Source organism: Mastomys coucha, unplaced genomic scaffold, assembly GCF_008632895.1.
Source record: "Mastomys coucha isolate ucsf_1 unplaced genomic scaffold, UCSF_Mcou_1 pScaffold22, whole genome shotgun sequence".
NCBI lineage: Eukaryota > Metazoa > Chordata > Mammalia > Rodentia > Muridae > Mastomys > Mastomys coucha.
The window spans coordinates 7970108-7990010 of NW_022196905.1; the positions used below are offsets into that span (position 1 = coordinate 7970108).

Genomic DNA, 19903 nt, shown 5'->3' on the forward strand with positions numbered 1-19903 from the left:
AAAAAAAAAAGGCTCATAGTTGAATATGTCAGTGATTGTCAGGGTTAGGAGAGATCCCGTAAACTGAAGGTTGCCAAGCTACTTTAAGTTCTAAACTACCAAAGGCTATACAATAATAACATCTCTCCACAAAAAGCAATTTTTAAAAAAGGGCACCCCCCCAAAATAGCAGTTAGTAAAAAGATACCAAAAACTTGAGTTCAAGGTTATCTTTGCCATATAGTGAATTCAAAAACAGCCTGAGCTACATAAAAATTCTCCTTTAAAAGAGGTAGAGGACACACCAAGACTTCAAATTGTCAACATACACACACACTGTCTGTCTCACCATACCATATATACATACACTAAACAAAAAGTATTGCCCCCTCTCTCCTCTCTACAAATTTTCTTTTGCTTCAGTTAGAATCCTAGCTGTCCTGGAACTCACTATGTAGACCAGGCAACCCCTGCTGCTTCCCAAGTGCTGAGATAAAAGGTATGGAGCACAACATCCAGCCCCAAGGATTGGGGGACTGAAGAGACAGCTCAGTCTTTTAAAAGTACTTTGCTGTACTTGCTGTTGGAACTGGAGAGATGGCTCAACAGTTAAGAGCACTAACTGTTCTTCCAGAGGATCCGGGTTTAATTCCCAGCAACCACATGGCAGCTCACTACTGACTGTAACTCCAAGATCTGACATCCTCACACAGACATCCATGCAGGCAAAACACCAACGCACTTAAAATAAAAGTATGGGCCAGGCAGTGGTGGCGTATGCCTTAATCCCAGCACTTAGGAGGGAGAGGCAGTGGATTTCTGTGTTCAAGGCCAGCCTGGTCTACATAGTGAGTTCCACGATAGCTAGGGCTACAGAGAAACCCCATCTCACAAAAAGGGAAAAAAAAAAAAAAAAAGTGCTTGCTATTGCCAGGTGATGGTGTATACCAGAACTGAGGCAGAAGCAAAAGGATCTTTGAGCTCAAGACCAGTCTGAACTACAGACCGAGTCCAGGTCAATGAGGACTATAGAGAAACCCTGCCTTGGCCAAGATTTATTTCCCAGCAGCACACCCCTGTAACACCAGAGCTTAAAAAGTGGAGGCAAGAAAATTTATGAGCTGAAGGCCAATGTAGGCTACACAATGAGACTGTCTCAAACAGCAAAAAGATAAACCAGAAATTAAGTGCCACTGCACTGTTTATTAAGCACTGGCTTAAAAAAATTATCAGTATATATAAACACGTTTATAAATACATATAGCCTAACTCTACAATATATGTAAACTACACTAAGATTCTGTACTTTCTGAAACAACTGACAATTAACAGTTAATTACATGATCACTAGGCTAGAAACCACACATTTTAAGGTATTTTTAACAAAGAAAAAGGAGAAAAGCATATTCTTATATAAATTCAATACAAAACTCCTTTCCAGTTATTTTTCAGAAAAATAATTTTTAGTTTTTATAAAATTTTTAATAAAATTTCAATAAAGTAATTTTACCTAAAACATTTTATGAAACCATTACTTTCAAACAAGTAACCACATATAATAACCTTGAAAAATAGCAATAACAAAATGCTTTACTACACTTTTTAGTATATACTATACTAAAAAGTATAAGCACTGATTATAACACTTACAGATTATTATTTTTAAAAAGAAAAAAAAGTCACTGATCAAACTGACTTTAAAACAAAGTATCAGATTTAGTATTACTTACAGTGCTCTTATAAAGGATTTCTTTTTGGTCTGTGTCTTGAGCCAAGGTCTTACCCTGAAGCCTAAGCTGCTCTAAACTTACTATAGTTGGCCTACGTTAGCCTCAAACTTTGATTCTCTTGCCTCAGTTTCCTGAGAAGTGAGATAAAGGCATGAGCAACCACATCGTTTCACTAAGAAAAATTAACTTGCAGGGTATGGAGGCAAAACTAGGCCATCTCTGCGACTTCTAGGCCAACATGTCTAAAATGCAAGCTCTAGGCCAGCCACGTAGCTACAAAATAAGATTCTGCCCCCAAAAACTAATTAATTAATTGAATAAAATTAATTTTTAAATGAACTTCATACATCTACATTTCTTCTTTTTTCCCCCAGGGGAGAGCACGGATGCAGTCCCCCACTACCACAAATTCATGTCTGTGGTTGTTTGCCTACAAGTAATTCTGTGCACCATGTACAAACGGTGCCTTCATAGGCCAGAAGAGGGCATGGGATTCCTGGAACAGCAGGGTACTGGGAATCCAACTTGAGACCTCTGGAAGAGCAGCCATTACTCTACTACTGAATGATCTCTCCAGTCCCTTAACATTAAAAGGTTAGAAATTTTTTTTTTTTTAATTCTGACATTTTTGGTATGTTAATATATCTTATTATATAGTCTTTACAAAGTTTCTACACAGAAAAACACAAAATTCTACTTCAGGATGTTCTTAGCAATATTTCTAATAGGGGTAATCGTTTAATAGGCTGTGTTTTCTCAAAACAGTTTTAGAATATTCTAATAAAGGTGCTTATTTTTCAGGTAAAGAAAAGTTGATACATATGAAGGAAAAAGGAAAAATTCCATCTAGAGATGGAATTTATAATTTTCTTCACATCCCTTTGAATGCTGAATGCCCTTATGAATGGTGTCACCAAATTTGTAACACAACTCACTCTATGTCACTTCAGTGGCACCCAAGATGCCTTAGAGATCTACCTTCCTCTATCTCAAGCACTCCTAGAACCACAATGTGATGAAGCTTGCCCACCTGCGTAGGAGCAGCAGGCATGGAAGAAACCACAAGGAACAATGCACAGAGCAGCCAGACTGCTGGGACTGACCTTAACCCATTCAACCCCAAAAGAAATGCAGTGCATAAATGAGCTATAAAACTTGCTAAGTGCTCCCATTCTCAGAGAATGGCAAGTAAAAAATTATTGCACTGAGACAAATACATTACCATATATTCTCAGTTCTTGCTTTCTATAAATATAATTATCTTCACAAATCATAAGTTATTAAATTTCTGAAATGCTCATAAAAATAACACAAGAAAAATTAAGCAGTTTGACTTACAAAAAGATACTATTTAATATATATATAATTTATTAAGCTCTGCTTATTAATTAAAAATTCTAGTGTGACATGTTTCTAAGACTAATTAAAAACTCTGTGGTTCTTTTTTGACACAACTATTTTTTTAACTTTATGAATTACATGTGTGCTTAAGTGAATGTTTTCCCACCACATGCATGTAGGAGTCCAAAGACATTAGAAGCAGGGTCATATCCCCTGGAATTCAAGCTACAGTTGTGCATTACCTCATGGATGCTGGAATATATAACCTGTATCCTCTGCAACTATTATTTTTGCTTTTGACAATGTTGGATCCTGAACTTATGACAAATGCTAGGCAAGCACGCCATCACTGAATTATATATGCGCAGCCACTGTTTTGTTTTTTTTTTTTAAACATAACAAAGAGCAAAGAAAAAATGTTTGTATCACTTCAATTTAAGTTCTTCTGAGTTCAATTATAACTATATTATGGCAATACCCGTAATTTTTTTCCCATCAAGCTGGAACATGATTACACAGCTGTAATCTAAGTACTGTGAATTAAACTTCAAGGCCAGCCCTAGGATACACAGAAAGCTCAAGGCCACACTGCAGGACTATACAGTGAGACTCTGTCTCAAAGAGAAAGAGGAAGAAAGAAGAAAGAAGGGAATGGAAAACAGGGTAGGCAGAAGGAAAATTTTCCATCAAAAAAATAGCCAGTTTGAGTCATTCACAGATAAGGAGGGGACCAGCAAGCTTAGTAGGACTTTATAATACAAGAATCATCATACCTATTTTTACATACCTCTATAGTAGGATGAGTATTATGCTTGTAAGCAGTATATAAGGGAAACTGAATTTGAAAAATTTTTGCTACACATAGTAATAGTTTTTCCTTCTCATCTGTATTCCATAAACTAAAAGGATCAGAACTCTTTGAAGATTCTTCCTCAGTCAGATTACAAATCCTTGTAGAGTTTGATTTTTTTTCTATTGATTTTTGTCTTTCTGTATTTCCTTCATTACATTCTCTATCTATACTCAGTGGTTCTTCCGCTTGATTACTCTCATCTTGCCACGTGGAATCTATGTTAATGGTAGTACAATGTTTACAAAGCTGGTCCCGGAGCACTTGAACTTGGGCAATCACTAAGTTAATAAGTGCACACACTACTTGGTTAAAAATCTCCAAATGCTTATATTCCTTGAAGCAGCATAGACATTGCCTATAAGAGAAAATAAAATGCAGTAAATAAATGTTTCCTAGAGAGGGAACAATATACATTTCAATAAGTAACAAAAGAAGCAAATACTAAAATACTTTCCTTAAACATCAATTTTCCCCTTCCTGCTAGGGCAGCTCTGTATTCATTTTTAAGAATAGAATCATAGGCTGGGTATGGTGGTGTATGCCTTTAATCCCAGCATTTAGAAGTAAAAAGGCAGGTGAATTGCTATAAAGTTCAAGGACAGGAATCTAGTTATATAGAAATCCTGTCTCAGAAAACCAAAAAACAGTAGTAGTAGTAGTAGTAGTAGTAGTAGTAGTAATAGTAGTAGTAGTAATGACTTCATTAATAAAACTATTGGTTACTTAATACAAAATGCAATGTTATCATCTAACAAAATTTATTATCTAACTACATTTTTTAATGAATTCTTGAAGCCTATCCAGACCCTATCTGGAAAACCAAATATACTCAAACACAAAATATTCTCTTCAATATCAGTAAAAAACAAAAACAAACAAACAAAAAGGAAATGTCAGGTAAGTATTACATACAAAATCTAGTTCTCTTAGACAAGTTCAATTAATAGGACAATGCCTGGCATATTTCAGGTAATTAAAAATCTTGTGTGGATCAATAATTAAATGATATACACACAAGTACCTAGTTCAAAATTATATTAGTATCCAAACACTGATGACAGATAATCAGCCATTACTTATAACTTATTCCTTGAAGTATTAGAAAAATGTCTCTACATTGTCCAAATAGATCACCAACATGCTGTACAACCAAAAAGGGAAATATTCTCATTTCTATAGGCAAGATAAACTTAGAAGTATGACCACAAAATGCTTGGTACACATTCATTTAAAAAGCAAATCATAGCCGGGCAGTGGTGGCTCACGCCTTTAATCCCAGCACTTAGGAGGCAGAGGCAGGCGGATTTCTGAGTTCGATGCCAGCCTGGTCTACAAAGTGAGCTCCAGGACAGCCAGGGCTATACAGAGAAACCCTGTCTCAAAAGAAAAAAAAAAAGCAAATCTTAACTTTCTTCCCCTTGAGAGCAAAAGGGACTCATTTCCATTGAGTAAACTGTGACTGTAATTAAAAGATGAAATATCAAAGATTAAGTCATAAAAGACCCTGTGACCATGGTATAATTAATAACATTCAAGCTGCCTACAACTAAGGCTTCCCCAGACAACAGATCTTCTAGCCCCCTGTAAGCCTCCACATAATTATATCATGAATAATACCTTGATTAAAACCTTAAGATGAGGGTTGGAGAAATGGCTCAGCAGTTAAGAGCACTTCCAGAGGTCCTGAGTTCAATTCCCAGCAACCATGGTGGCTCACAACCATTTTGTAATAGGATCTGACGCCCTCTTCTGATGTGTCTAAGAACAGCTACAGTGTACTCATGTAAATATAATAAATAAATCTTAAAAATAAAAAACTTTATGATAAGCCCAACACAGATTTCCAAACTTCCTATTCTACTGTAACACTGTTTCTAATTAGTTAATTAAATACTATTTTTGGAAAAAATTGTTACATTGATTAAACAAAGGGGCTTTTACTTCAAAAGTCCCTTCTAGCTATAAAAGACCATATTACCATTTTTTTTTTCAAGATAGGGTCTCACTATGTGGCTCTGGATGGCCTAGAACTCACTATGTAGACCAGGATAACCTCAAACTCAAATATCCACCTGCCTCTAACACAAAAATATTAAGATTAAAGATGTGTGTCACAATCCCCAGATATCTATTTGTGTGTTTATAAGTGTACCTTCCTATGAAGACCACAAGAGTACATCAATTCCCCAAATCTGCAGTTGCAAGTAGTTGTGAACCACTAGAGAGATATATTAGGAACTGAAGATGAGTCCTTTAGAAGAACCTTCTCTCTAACCCCAACCCACAACCCATACTGTAATTTGTATGAGGAAAACAAATATAATGTCTTTAATCTAGCATCAAAAGGCAAGCAGACAGACAGATCTCTCTGAGTTGAGGCTAGAGTGATTCCAAGCGAGCCAGGACTAAAGTGAGACATCACACCACAATCTTAAACAAACAAAAATTACTCATAGTGTTTTCTGATGAGCAGCCTGCCTACCTCTTATCTCCTACCTCTTTTTTTCTCTTTTCCAACACTTGGGACAAATCCAGGACTTCACATGTACTAGGAAAGCCCTCTTAACTGCTGAGCCACATCCCTCCCCATTTTTACATTGACAGGGTCTCCCTTTTAAGTTGAGGCTGGCCAGGATCCTCTTGCCTTTGACTCCAAAATCTGAGGATTATAGGCATGTACCACCACTCCAACTCAGCTTCTTCCTAGAGTGCTAATACAGAATTATCTCTAAAGTGAGAAGTTGTGTGCTTAGGCAGTTTTCTTAGTAAAGCTAGAGTCTGAGTTCTTAAAAGATCTTGGCTAAGCCTTAGAATAAGAAAGACAAATTTACTTCTAAAATTTTACTTCTAAAATTAGTTGTCAGAAAATGGGAACTGGGGCTGGAAAGACAGCTTAGTGGTTAAAAAAAAATGGCTGCTCTTCCAAAGGACCTGGGTTTGTTCCCATCATCCACATGATGGGTCACAATTATCTCTAACTCCAGTTCCAGAGGGATCTAACACTCTCCTCTTCTGGCGCCTGCAGGTACTGCATGCATGTGAAGCAAAGAGATGTAGGCAAAACATCCACACTCATAAAATAAAAAAGGAAAATGGAAATTAAGATGGGTGGTAGTGTATGCCTTTAAATCTAAAACCAGGAAGGCAGAGGCAGCTGGATCTGTGGTTTCCAGACTCACCAGAGACCCTATCTCAAAAACAAACAAAAACAACAACAAAGAAAAACATTAAAAAGGCTCAGGACTAAGGAGCCCCAGCCAAGGATTAAGTAAAGAACAGAATAGAGGTTCAATGAAAGGGATCAGGTAACCTCTCCTGCCTTACAGCTAAACTATCATAGCCAAATATATATATTTTTTTTCTTTTTTTCTTCTTAGAAAATATCAAGAGCCGGGCAGTGGTGGCTCACGCCTTTAATCCCAGCACTTGGGAGGCAGAGGCAGGCAGATTTCCAGGACAGCCAGGGCTATACAGAGAAACCCTGTCTCGAAAAACCAAAAAAAAAAAAAGAAAGAATGAAAGAAAAGAAAAAGAAAATATCAAGAGTCCAAAGGATACATCAGTGTTAAGAAAGACTATTTTAAGGCCATCTTGGTATACAAAATGAAGTCTAGCCCAGCCAAATTACACAGTCAAATCCTTGTCAGAAAAAAACGCCTGCTTATCATTTATTTTATTTATATCTATCAGATAGTACAGATGATGATTTTAAGATGTACCACTCACAGAGAATATCCAACGCACTTGCCTTAACCATGAGGGACAGCCAAGAATAAGTCTTTGTAAGAGGAAAGAGAAGGCTCAAAATAAACAGTAAATAAAAACTTGTGTCACCAAAGACAACAAAAACAGTAAACACTCAGCCTAGCTTGGTGGCGCACATCTTTATCCCTAAATTCAAGGCAAGCCTGATATATAGAGCAAGACTCTAAAAAAAGAAAGGGGGAACCCCTCATAAATAAATAAAACACAGAAATGTCCTAGTTTCCTTTCTATTTGATACTATTGATAAACAGTGCCCAAAACCAACTCAAACAAGGACAGGTTTTATCTCATCTTGTAACTCCTGGGGTTAAAGTCCCTCACTTGAGGAAAGACAAGGCAAGAACTCAAGGCAGAAACCTGAAGCAGGAACTGAAGCAGGGGCCATGAAAAACTGCTGCTCATTAGCATACTCCCATGGCTTGCTCTGTTTGCTTTATGATAAAACTCAAGGCTACCTGGCACATTGGTCTGGGTCTTACCAAATCAATCATTAATCAATAAAATGCCCATATTTCTGGCATCTCCAATATGCTAGGGTCTCCACTGTAGCTGAAGCTGCACCTTCACCAATGGCCTCTATTGGGCTCTTCAGGGACTCCAAGCCTGTTTATACCAAGGTGCCAAGCCTCAGCTCCTCTTCATGATCCCTTCAATCCTGGAGTTTCCACTACAACTGAGGCTACACTTAACCAACAGCCTTTCACAATGTCAAGCCTCCACTGCTTCCCATGATCCCTTTAAAGGTAGCTTTCATGAGACAGCACTCAAGAGGCAGAATCAAGAGCTCTCTGTGAACTGCAGGCCAGCCTGTCTACATATGGAATTCACAAAAAGGCAGGGCTACAGTGAGAAACCCTGTCTCAGAAAAACAAAACAACAACAACAAAAGTTAACTTTCATACAGCCAAAGCCAGCACCATGTGGAAGATTCTTTGTAGGTATGATGTTTTGTGCACTGTATAAAGTTTACCATTAGGTTATTCAAATACTGATTTATGTGCCCTCATATCTTATTTCAATCAGGACACAGCATTGTAATGCTTACACCAAGAATCTCCTGTCTCAAGTTAATGTAAACAATTGTTATCATTTAATCTCTGCCTTGTCAATAAAAGCTGATCACCCAATGGCTAAGCAGAATAAAGAATAGGGTGTAACACTCACCAAACAGAGGAAGGAGGGGGGAGGGGAAAAGATTCAGATGAGCAGGCAGGATGGAGGAATTGGAGCCACGAAGGAGGAGACTGAAGATAAATAATAATATGCAAGTATCATGGGATGGGGCTGGGAAGTAGCCAGATTAGCACAGAAGTTTAAGGTACATCTTTTACTTCTCAATAGAGGTGCAGTTTTAAATAAAATCTGGTTTCTCTGTGTAGTTATTGGGGACTAGCATAAAGTAAAGAAATAGAGCCACTGGACTCACTATACACATTTATATTAAAAATAATTCATATACAACTTAGACATCAAGTTCAACTCAACTTGATATATAGCCTTGGCTCCTCTAAACCAGTTTCTGTGTGCTGACCATGAGGAAATAATAAATACTCTCGCCGGGCGGTGGTGGCTCACGACTTTAATCCCAGCACTTGGGAGGCAGAGGCAGGCGGATTTCTGAGTTCAAGGCCAGCCTGGTCTACAGAGTGAGTTCCAGGACAGCCAGGGCTATACAGAGAAACCCTGTCTTGAAAAAAACAAAAAACAAAAAACAAAAACAAAAACAAAATAAATACTCTCCACAGGATTTCACCTCAATGATACCAGTGTCGTCTTAATTGTAGCTGCTTTTTCAGCCCCAGGAAACAATAGCAATAGTCTCAGTAAAATAAAGGTTTCATTTCAATGGTACTGTACTATCCGTCCATTCAGAACAAATTCTTTAGCTGCAGCTGACAAGAACCACAGATTGTTAATTCAAATAAATCACCACATACCCTAACAAAGAGTTTTTGCTTCCCTATGAAATTCCACAGAGCAGGTCTTCATCATCTGCCTGTTCTCAACACTATCTTCCAAGTTCCCACAGAACCGGCCATTAAGTTTTGAGCACTAATAACTTTTCCAGCCCAAAGTCCCTAACACTTCTACAATCCTCCCAAACATGATCATGTCTGTCACTACAACAGTTTTCTGGTACTAACTTTTTATCTTAGTTTGTTGTATGTTGCTATGTGAAAAGTGACTACAGGAAAAAAAAAAGGATTTTATTTAGCTTACACTTCCTGATCTACAGTACATCACTGAGAGAAGTCAAGGCATAAAACTCAACCATGAAGGAAATCCAGAGGCAGGAACTAAACAGATAACATGAAGGAGTACAGTTTACTAATTTACCCCTTAGGGCTTGCTCCTCTGGCTTCAGGGCCCCTTCACAGGGCAGCGCTGCCTACCATGGGCTGTGCCCTCCCATATAACCATTAAATACTTCATGATCTGATGGAAGCAATTTCTGAGTATCTTTCCCAAGATGACCACAGACTGTTTCAAGTGGATTAAAAAAATATTAAAATTAAAAAATAAAAACTAACCAGCATAATTACAAGAATGAAAAAAATTATCTATACTTTATAATTCTTAAAGAACCTAACAGATATTAGGTTACTGAAAGAATGTTATAAAAACCTAAGTGGTGATTATAAAGCTGAGCCCTTTGATGTTGGGCATAGAGCTCAGTGTTAGGTTAGTTGCCTTTGTATGAAGCCATGGGTTCCATCCTAAGCACCTTTTAAAATAAAAAGCTTTTTAATTGTACATAGAATGTTGGTATGCCTTTAAAATAAATATACAGCTTATTTTAAACCCAATTAAAATTTTAGCAACCTATAATAACATAACAAAAGTTCCAAACAGGGAAACTAAAGCAATCTCTCAAAAAGAAGGATAAAGACTGATTGATATTGGGGAGAAAAAGAAAAGTATATGACCAATCAAGACTAGCAGGTCCAAAAGACAGATGGTCATGAGGAAATAATGAAGTAAAAACTTTCAAGGAGTTTTAGTATTTTTATTTCAACTTACTGGAAGATTTAAATTTACATTTTAAAAAATTAATGAACGATGAAAGGTGTCAAGATTAAAAGAAAACTCAGTGAAAATACTTCAATATGTAAAATGACAAAAATAAAATTACTAACCAAAAGAAGGAATAAATCAGAAGCACACTTAAACATTAGTTCTAACTAACAGAGGGTAATCAGAAATTTAAGACTTTTCATGAGTGGTATGCTAATCCAATCAACCACAGCTTTTAGGGGTTCCTAGATATAGCTTAGATATCACTTACTGAGATTTATAGAGTAATTTTCTACTGGAACTAATATTTTCCCTTCTCATAAGTCCCGTTCTAGTTTCCTGGCATTTGCTCTCCCTCCCACCTAGATATGTATATACAAAAAGTTGTAAGATCTACACAAGAGAAGATATGTTGTGTGTCTTTATGACTCTGGGTCACCTCACTTAAAATATTTCCAAGTTCAATATACTTCCTAAAAATAGCACAATTCTATTTTTCCTTATATATGAATGAAATTTCACTGTATATGTACCACATTCCCATTATCCATTCTTCTATGATGGACATATACGTTTATTATATTCCCATGCTATTATGAAAACAGTAGCAATCAACATAGATAAATATCTGTAATAGGATGCAGTCTTTCAGGTAGAGGTCCAGGAGTGATATAAATGGACATATAAAAGTTCTAGCTTGTGAGGCCTAGTAGTGAGAACACCTTTAAACCCAGCACTTGGCAGGCAGAGGCAGGTGGATCTCTTGAGTTCAAGGCCAGTCTGGTCTACAGAGCTAGTTCCAGGACAGCCAAGGCTGCACCGAGAAATGGAAACCACCATACTGGTTTTCATAATGGCTGTTCAGTGTGCATTCCCATTAGATATTAGTCTCCAGCTTTTGTCAGTTGTTTTATGATATTCATTTCCAGAATAGAAAGAGGCTTATCCAAATATACTACACTTGCAATTCTTGAAATACAAGGAAAAAAACCCCAAAGTTTAAGGAGGGTATTAGAGAAAGCTAAAGAATAAAAACTGCTAAAATTGCTGGGTATCATAACACACATCTATAGTTCTACACTCAAAGTTGAGATAAGAGAATCCCAAGTTTTAAGACAACTCTGGGCCAAATGGAGCTACACAGACAGTATTTCTAAAAGGGGAAAAGATAATACTTCAGAAAAGCAACATTGGATCCCTGAAATACAATGAAGCATGACTTTGAAAATTCGGAAAGGAATTACTTTCCATCAGAATCCTGTGTTCAAAAGAAGCATATGATAAAAGTACACATAAAGGATAAACACTTTAGATATGTCAACTCTACAAATCATGTTTTCCATATAACTTTTCTAAGAAAATATAATAATAAAGCAATAAGCACCAAAAAACACAATTCTGGATAGTATGAGTAAAAAAATAGCAAAGGCTCAGAGAAGAACTCTGAAGTGAAGCTAGCTTACCAGCAAACAATACAAACTGAAACTCAAGGGTAAATTCAGATGAGACTAGGCAGATAGTAAAAAATAACAGATCACTACTAAAAAGGCTTTAAGAGTTTAGAAAGAATTCATAATTTATATATAGAAAATTACTCAAATGAAAAACAAGTCAGTAGAGACCCCAGGAAACAAATAATGCAACCAGCTAACATTTTGACAAATCTTTGAACAGCATTTTTACTTTTACAAGTATGCTAAGAATTGGTAGCAGCCATATTGAAAAGATGTGACAAAGTAAAATCCTATACATCACAAAAGGAAGGTCAAGGTTAAAACTGACAGATGAAGCAACAGATGTATAATACAATTTCAGAAAACAGAATATTAAGCCATTACATTGAAAATAGAAATAGGATTGAGAAGGAGAACTTAAGAAATACTATATGCTTTTTCTTTCAGTCACATTTTGAGGTAGAGAAAGACAGTCTGACTGTGTAGGTCTGGTTGGCCCAGAACACACTCCATTGAACAAGTTGGCTTCAAACTCAAGAGACCTACTTACTTCTGCTGATGGAAACGTGCCCCATGTCTGCACCAATTACTTTTAACACTTGTTTGGACTCCTCATATTTATTGTTCTATATCACACATACCTTTCCTACCATCTACCAATCCTACCTTTTTCTCCATTCTACATCTTTTATTTCTAGCCTGATTATGAACTTATTACCCAAGTAAAATAATATGCTTTGCATCTGAATTCAAATTTATATTGAAATCCATGTAATGAGAGCTAGTAAGATGGCTATCCAAGACTAACAGCCTGAGTTTAGTCTGTAAAGTAGAAAGTAAAATATACAAAACTTGCATACTCACATATGCACATCTGATATATATAATACACATGCTGATAAGCCTTTTAAATGCAATGATAGCTCAAAACATGTAGCTTCAATACGTTTCAGTAGTAAATAAATACTCACGAAGAACCATTAAGACAAGTACATTTCTCTCTCCTTTTTTTTTGGTTTTTCGAGACAGGGTTTCTCTGTGTGTAGCCCTGGCTGCCCTGGAACTCACTCTGTAGACCATGTAGACCAGGCTGGCCTTGAACTCAGAAATCTGCCTGTCTCTGCTTCCTAAGGGCTGGGATTAAAGGTGTACACCACCACCGCCCAGCGACAAGTACATTTCTTAGGACAATTCTTAGGACAAATTTCATTTGACAACACAAATCTATCATTTTCTCTATCCTGCTATTGTTGAAAGCACTAAAGGTCTACTTCATGAGACTGGGGATAGATGACCCAGTGGTTAAGGCTACTTGCTTCCAGAGAACCAAGGTCCAGTTCCCAGAACCCACATGGGCTCACAGCAATAAGTAACTTCAGTTCCAGGGGATCCAAAGCTCTCTTACTTCCTAGGGCACCAGGCATACTTGTGTTACACATACATACATATAGGCAAGACATAATTACACATAAAATTAGAAAAAGAAAAAAATTCTAAAGATTACAACACAGTATTCAACATCGGAAAAAAAGAAAACGTTTCTAGAGTATCTGAAACGAGTAATCCTTTCTTATAGGCAGCCTACTCTCAGCAGAACAGAACCTGCTGAATGTGGTGACTGAAACAGCAGACACCAAGGTTCAGCTAGATCAGCCAATAGCAGATGCTCAGACTTTCAGTAGCACTAAAAAGAACTAGGTTACTTAGTTAAACCTTGGTTGAGGGCTTCCAGTTCTCAGCACGTTTTTATCAATTATGTTAACTTTACTTGTGATCATTAATAGCCTCTACAGATATTCTACTGAGAAATTAATTCCAAATTTTCTGGAGTTCTAATCATATGGAAGGCTTTCAGGAACAATAATACTGGCTAGGTGTGGTGGCAAAAGATTTTAATCCCAGTATTCAGGAAGCAGAGGCAGGCAGATCTAAAGGCCAGCCTGCTCGGGACTCTAACTAGGGTCCCAGCACAACCATGCTGTCTATCTACACAACAGACCTGTCTTCCAAAAAAACAAAAACCAAAACAAACAAACAGAAGAAAAAAAAAGAAAAAGAAAAAAAAACAGTAGGACCTTGCCAAATCTGTACATTAACAAGTAATGGCAGTTTATACAATCCATCATGTTAGTCATTAAAATACCTACAATTGCATACCTACCTTTGAGTCCAGGAATTGATATAAGCAAATATTTTGAGAGTATGTTCCTTTCTGAGCTGTAGTCCATCACCACCTTCTATATCTGATACTGAAATAGAAGGATAAAAGTATGAAAAAATGTTAAATGAATATTAAAGCCAATACTACTTAAAAATAAAGCTTAGATACACAAATGTAAATATCAATTGATTCTTTTGCTTTCACTACTGGGATAAAAACTTTGATTACTGACTGTATTAATTATTTCTGTGATATAGACCATGACCAAAAGTAACTTAGAAAGGAAAGGATTTTTTCTGCTTAAAGGTTAACAGTCTATCATCAGAGGAAAATGGCAAAAAATGAAGCAGGCCATTACTGGCTTGCTCCTCAACCTGATTTCTTGGTTTTTGTTTGGTTTAGGTTACTTGTTTTGGTTTGTTTTCATTTTTGGGGTTCTGGGCTTTGGTTTTCTTCTTGGGCAATGGGGAGTGCAGGTGTTGAAGATAGGATCTCATCACTGTTCTAGGCCAGCCAGAAAGGCTTAGCTTTAACAAAAGCATTTTTACAATTTGCCGGATTTTATATTTACGTGTTTGTGTGTGACCCTGTATGAGTATATGCTGATCACATGCAAGCAGGGTCCCGGGAACTGGAGTTACGGGTGGCTGTGAACCATCTTGTGGTGTTGGGAATGGAACCCAGTTCCTCTTCAAGAGTACTAGGTTCTCTACACCACTGGTCCATCTCTCCACCCAAACGAAATACTTACTTTAACAACTAAACTCTAATCCCACTCTTACTGCTCATGAATTTCCTATCTAAGCCAAATCATTCCTAATCACTTCTATGAGGCATATGTCATTACAGTGTTTAAAAAGCTATCCAATACAGATAGTCTGACATCATTTTTTCACTTTATAATTCCATATTTCTGATTTTAATCTTTTCCCAGACTATAGATATGGTCTAAGAAACTCTTGAAATGCTGGGCAGGAAACCACAGCAACTAGCAAGCCATATACTCATGAGAGTCAATTACACAGTGTATAGCTAATAAACTTTTTGGCAGGTTATATTTATTCAATGCATTTTTCATTTATACTTCCAATTTGCTATATATTTTGTTGTTGGGCTTTTGTTTGCCTTTTCCAGACCAGGTTTCTCTGTGTAACAGCGCTGGCTGTCCTGGAACCTGATTTATAGACCAGGCTTGCCATGAACTGACAGCAATGAGATCCTCTTACCTCTCTGCTCCTGGTGCTGGGATTAAAGGCATGCCATGCACTACCATTCCAAGCTGAGTTTTTAGGGGGGCAGGGGTTGTTTGTTTATTTGGTCGGTGGGTTTTTTCTGTGTGGGGGAGGATATATTTATTTTGTGTGGAGGTGGGTGTTTTAAGGTGTCAGAAAACAATTTAGGGGAAATTTCTTCTCTCCATCTATCATGTGAGTTCCAGAAATCAAAAGCAAGTTATCAGATTTAACATCAAGTACCTTATCCAGTTGAGCTGTCTTCAAGCACTAACATTTCTTCTTTAAATGATGGGCAATACAAATTTCTCTTAAAGTTCCCAAAATGGGAGAGCAGAACAGCAATCTAAAACTATATTTGCCAAATTATACTATTCCAGAAACATCATCAAATAAAGATTCAAAATCACAAGAGCTAAAGCAATGGCTCTCAATCTTCATAATGTTGCAAACACTTTAATACAGTTCCTCATGTTGTGGTGACCTCCAACCATACAATTATTTCACTGCTACTTTTTAACTGTAAATTTGCTACGGCTGTGAATCGGAATATGAATGTCTGCTAGGCAGGATATAAGAAATGTGACCCCCCAAGGAGTCAAAACACACAGGTTGAGAACCACTGAGCTAGAGAAAATGCTCAGCGGTTGAGAGTTCTGGCTGCTCCTCCCAAAAACCAGGGTTCAAGATTCCCAGTAACCACATAACAGCTCACTTACAGCTCACAAGTGTCTCTAATTCCAGTTTCAGGTGATCCAATGCATTATTTCAACCCCTACAGACACTGCATGTTAAGTTGTGCTCATACATGCAGGCAAGAATATCCATTCACATAAAATAAAAATTTTCAAAAGTTTCATAATCATCCAGATACGAACTCAGTATTCTTCATTACTACCAAGACTCAAAGATTTTAATTTGAATATCACTAACATTCTCTCAGATCAGTAACAATACTCAGTATTTTGTATCTGAAATAAGAAATTCAAATTTTAAAATAATGGAGACTTTTATAGGCTGAACATGCCATATGAAAAAAAAAAGTTAAAAGCTGAAAGTGGGAGGTGAGTGCTGGAGAAATGGCAAGAACACTTTCAACACACAGTTCAGGCAGTTCATAACCACCTTTACCTCCAACTTTAACAGATTCGATATCCTCTTATGGCTTCCAGAGCACTAGAACACAAATTTATATACACACATGCACATACACAAATAAACAAGTAGAATGTTTTAATGGAGCTGGCAAGATGTTCATCAAGTAGTAACTATTGCCACCAATCCCTGAAACTTGACTTCAATCTTTAGAACTCACATGGTAGGAGAGAACTACCTTGTAACCAAGTTGCTCACCGACATGCATAAGTACATACACACACACACACACACACACACACACACACACACACACACACAAAGTAGATTTAATTTTTAAAGTGGTTTAACTTTTTTAAACTTTATTTTTTTAAGATTTATTTATTTATTATATGTAAGTGCACTGTAGCTGTCTTCAGACACACCAGAAGAGGGCATCAGATCTCATTGCGGATGGTTGTGAGTCAACATGTGGTTGCTGGGATTTGAACTCATGACCTTTCGAAGAGCAGTCAGTGCTTTTCCCGCTGAGCCATCTCACCAGCCCCAAAGAAGTCCGTACATATTTAAACTTTTTAAAACTCAAAATTTAAGCTAAGCTTGTACATAGTGCAGACATGCCTTCAGGTAAATTGTCCATACATATAAAATAAAATAATCATAAAATAAATGTAAAGGAAAGAGTAGGCTGGAGAGTTAGCTCTTGAGAGGACCTAGGTTTGATTCCCAGCACTCTCTAGTGGCCTACAATTGTCAGTAACTCAAGTTTCAGGGATCAGACACGTCTTCTGATCTCTGTAGATACCAGGCATGCATGCAATGCAAATACATGCACTCAAGAAAAACATTCATACACATAATTTTTTTTAAAAGAAAGGCCAGGCAATGGTGGCACACGCCTTTAATCCCAGCACTTGGGAGGCAGAGGAAGGAGGATTTCTGAGTTCGAGGTCAGCCTGGTCTACAGAGTGAGTTCCAGGACAGCCAGGGCTACACAGAGAAACCCTGTCTCGAAAAGAAAAAAAAAAGTAAAAATGATGTATTTATTTATTTAGTTAATAGCACAGAAGATAAGAACTGCCTAAGAGGGGGAAATCAGAAAATTCAATATAAAAAAATGCAGGGCTGATGAGATAGCTCTATAGATAAAGGTACCTGTAACCAAGCCTGATAATCAGTTGAATTCCCAGGACACACATGGTAAAGAGAAAAAAAAAAACCAAAACCCTGACTGCTCTCTTGTGCCACAGCTCATCCATATGCACATATGCACACGCATGCACACATGTGTACACATGTACACCCATGTACAATAAGCAGATGTAGTAAATATTTAAAACCAAAACTATAAGTACCCAGTATTTTAAAAGTGGTTAAAAGAACAAATTAGCTTTTTTTTTTTTTGCCAAAATAACACTTTGATAATATTCAGTACAGGAGAAGATGTACAAGTATCACAGTAAAAAAAAAAAACAACCCAGCAACAATGAGTATGTTTTCAGAAAAGCACATATATCACCAGCAGATTTCTTGGCTGACATACACAAGGCCAAGTTTTATTCTGTACTGCAAAGGGAAAAAAAGACTAGAAAATATAATTTGTAAAGACTCATTTTTATATTTGTGTGTGTGTGTGTGTTTTCTCACAAATATCTTCACACCCCATGAGGCAACTGGATGCCATTACAGATGATTTTAAATCACCGTGTGCTAGGAATTGAACTCAGGACCCCTGAAGGAAGAAACCAATGCTCTTAACTCCTGAGCCATCTTTCCAGCCCTAAAAATATAGTTTTCCAACACACTAATCATAAATCTAGGTAACCCATACATCTTGAAATACTTAATACGAACAGGAGATGGTGTCACATACCTTTTATTCCAGCATCTGGGAGGCAGAGGCAGGCAGATCTCTGAGTTTAAGGCTACAGAGTTAAGCTCCAAGACAGCCAGCTACACAGAGAAACCCCGTCTCATACACCTACACCAGCTACACCACCTGCACCACCTACACCACCTGCACCACCTACACCAGCTACACCAGCTACACCACCTACACCACCTACACCAGCTACACCACCTACACCACCTACACCAGCTACACCACCTGCACCACCTACACCAGCTACACCACCTGCACCACCTACACCAGCTACACCACCTACACCAGCTACACCACCTACACCAGCTACACCACCTACACCAGCTACACCACCTGCACCACCTACACCAGCTACACCACCTACACCAGCTACACCAGCTACACCACCTGCACCACCTACACCAGCTACACCAGCTACACCACCTACACCAGCTACACCACCTACACCAGCTACACCACCTACACCAGCTACACCACCTACACCAGCTACACCACCTACACCAGCTATACTAGCTACACTAACTACACTACTACCAACTACACCACTACCAACTACACCACTACCAACTACACCACTACCACCTACACCACCTGCACCACCTGCACCCCTGGCACCACCTACATCAACTATACCACCTACATCAACTATACTAGCTACACCACCTGCACTACCTTCACCACCCCTTCACCATCAGCACCACCTGCACCACCAATACCACCTACACCCCGGCACCACCTACATCAACTACACCACCTACACCCCTGGAACCTCCTACACCAACTACACCATTTACACCACCTACACCACCCACACCACCACCACTCCTAGCTTTCTCTTTCTAAACAAATGCTGATAAAACCAGACCTAGCAATTCATGCCTATAAATCCCAGCACACAGAATCAGGGAAGCTGCCATGGAAACTTAAAGCTGCCTAAGGTAGCTAATACCAGTCTCTAAACAAAAATAATATAAAACACACAGTAATTAATTTATAGTTTTGCACATTTAAAAAAACTTGAACTTATAAATATACACATATAACTTCTTTAAAAGAGGATAGTCATGCCGGGCGGTGGTGGCGCACGCCTTTAATCACAGCACTTAGGAGGCAGAGGCAGGCGGATTTCTGAGTTCAAGGCCAGGCTGGTCTACAGAGTGAATTCCAGGACAGCCAAGGCTATACAGAGAAACCCTGTCTCAAAAAAGCAAAAAAGATGATAGTCGGACAATGGTGGCGCATGCCTTTAACTGCTGAGCCATCTCTCCAGCTCTGTGTATGAGTGTGTGCGCGCACGCATACATACATACATACATACACACACACACACACACACACACACACACACACACACACGCACACACACACACACTCACACTTGCGTTTGCCTAAGAGA

The 19903-nt window shown here is 37.9% G+C and overlaps 1 protein-coding gene across 6 annotated transcripts in view; it reads right to left on the reverse strand.

Moving 5' to 3' along the window:
- Positions 1–19903, reverse strand: part of Usp34 (ubiquitin specific peptidase 34) — a 191979-nt gene that overhangs the window by 164328 nt on the left and 7748 nt on the right. For all 6 annotated transcript variants that reach the window (XM_031342440.1, XM_031342435.1, XM_031342437.1 and 3 more), the window contains exons 2-3: positions 14299–14386; positions 3838–4258 (exon numbers count right to left, since the gene is read on the reverse strand). In XM_031342440.1, coding sequence (XP_031198300.1) covers positions 3838–4258; positions 14299–14386 — 509 coding nt within the window. The remainder of the gene's footprint in view (positions 1–3837; positions 4259–14298; positions 14387–19903) is intronic.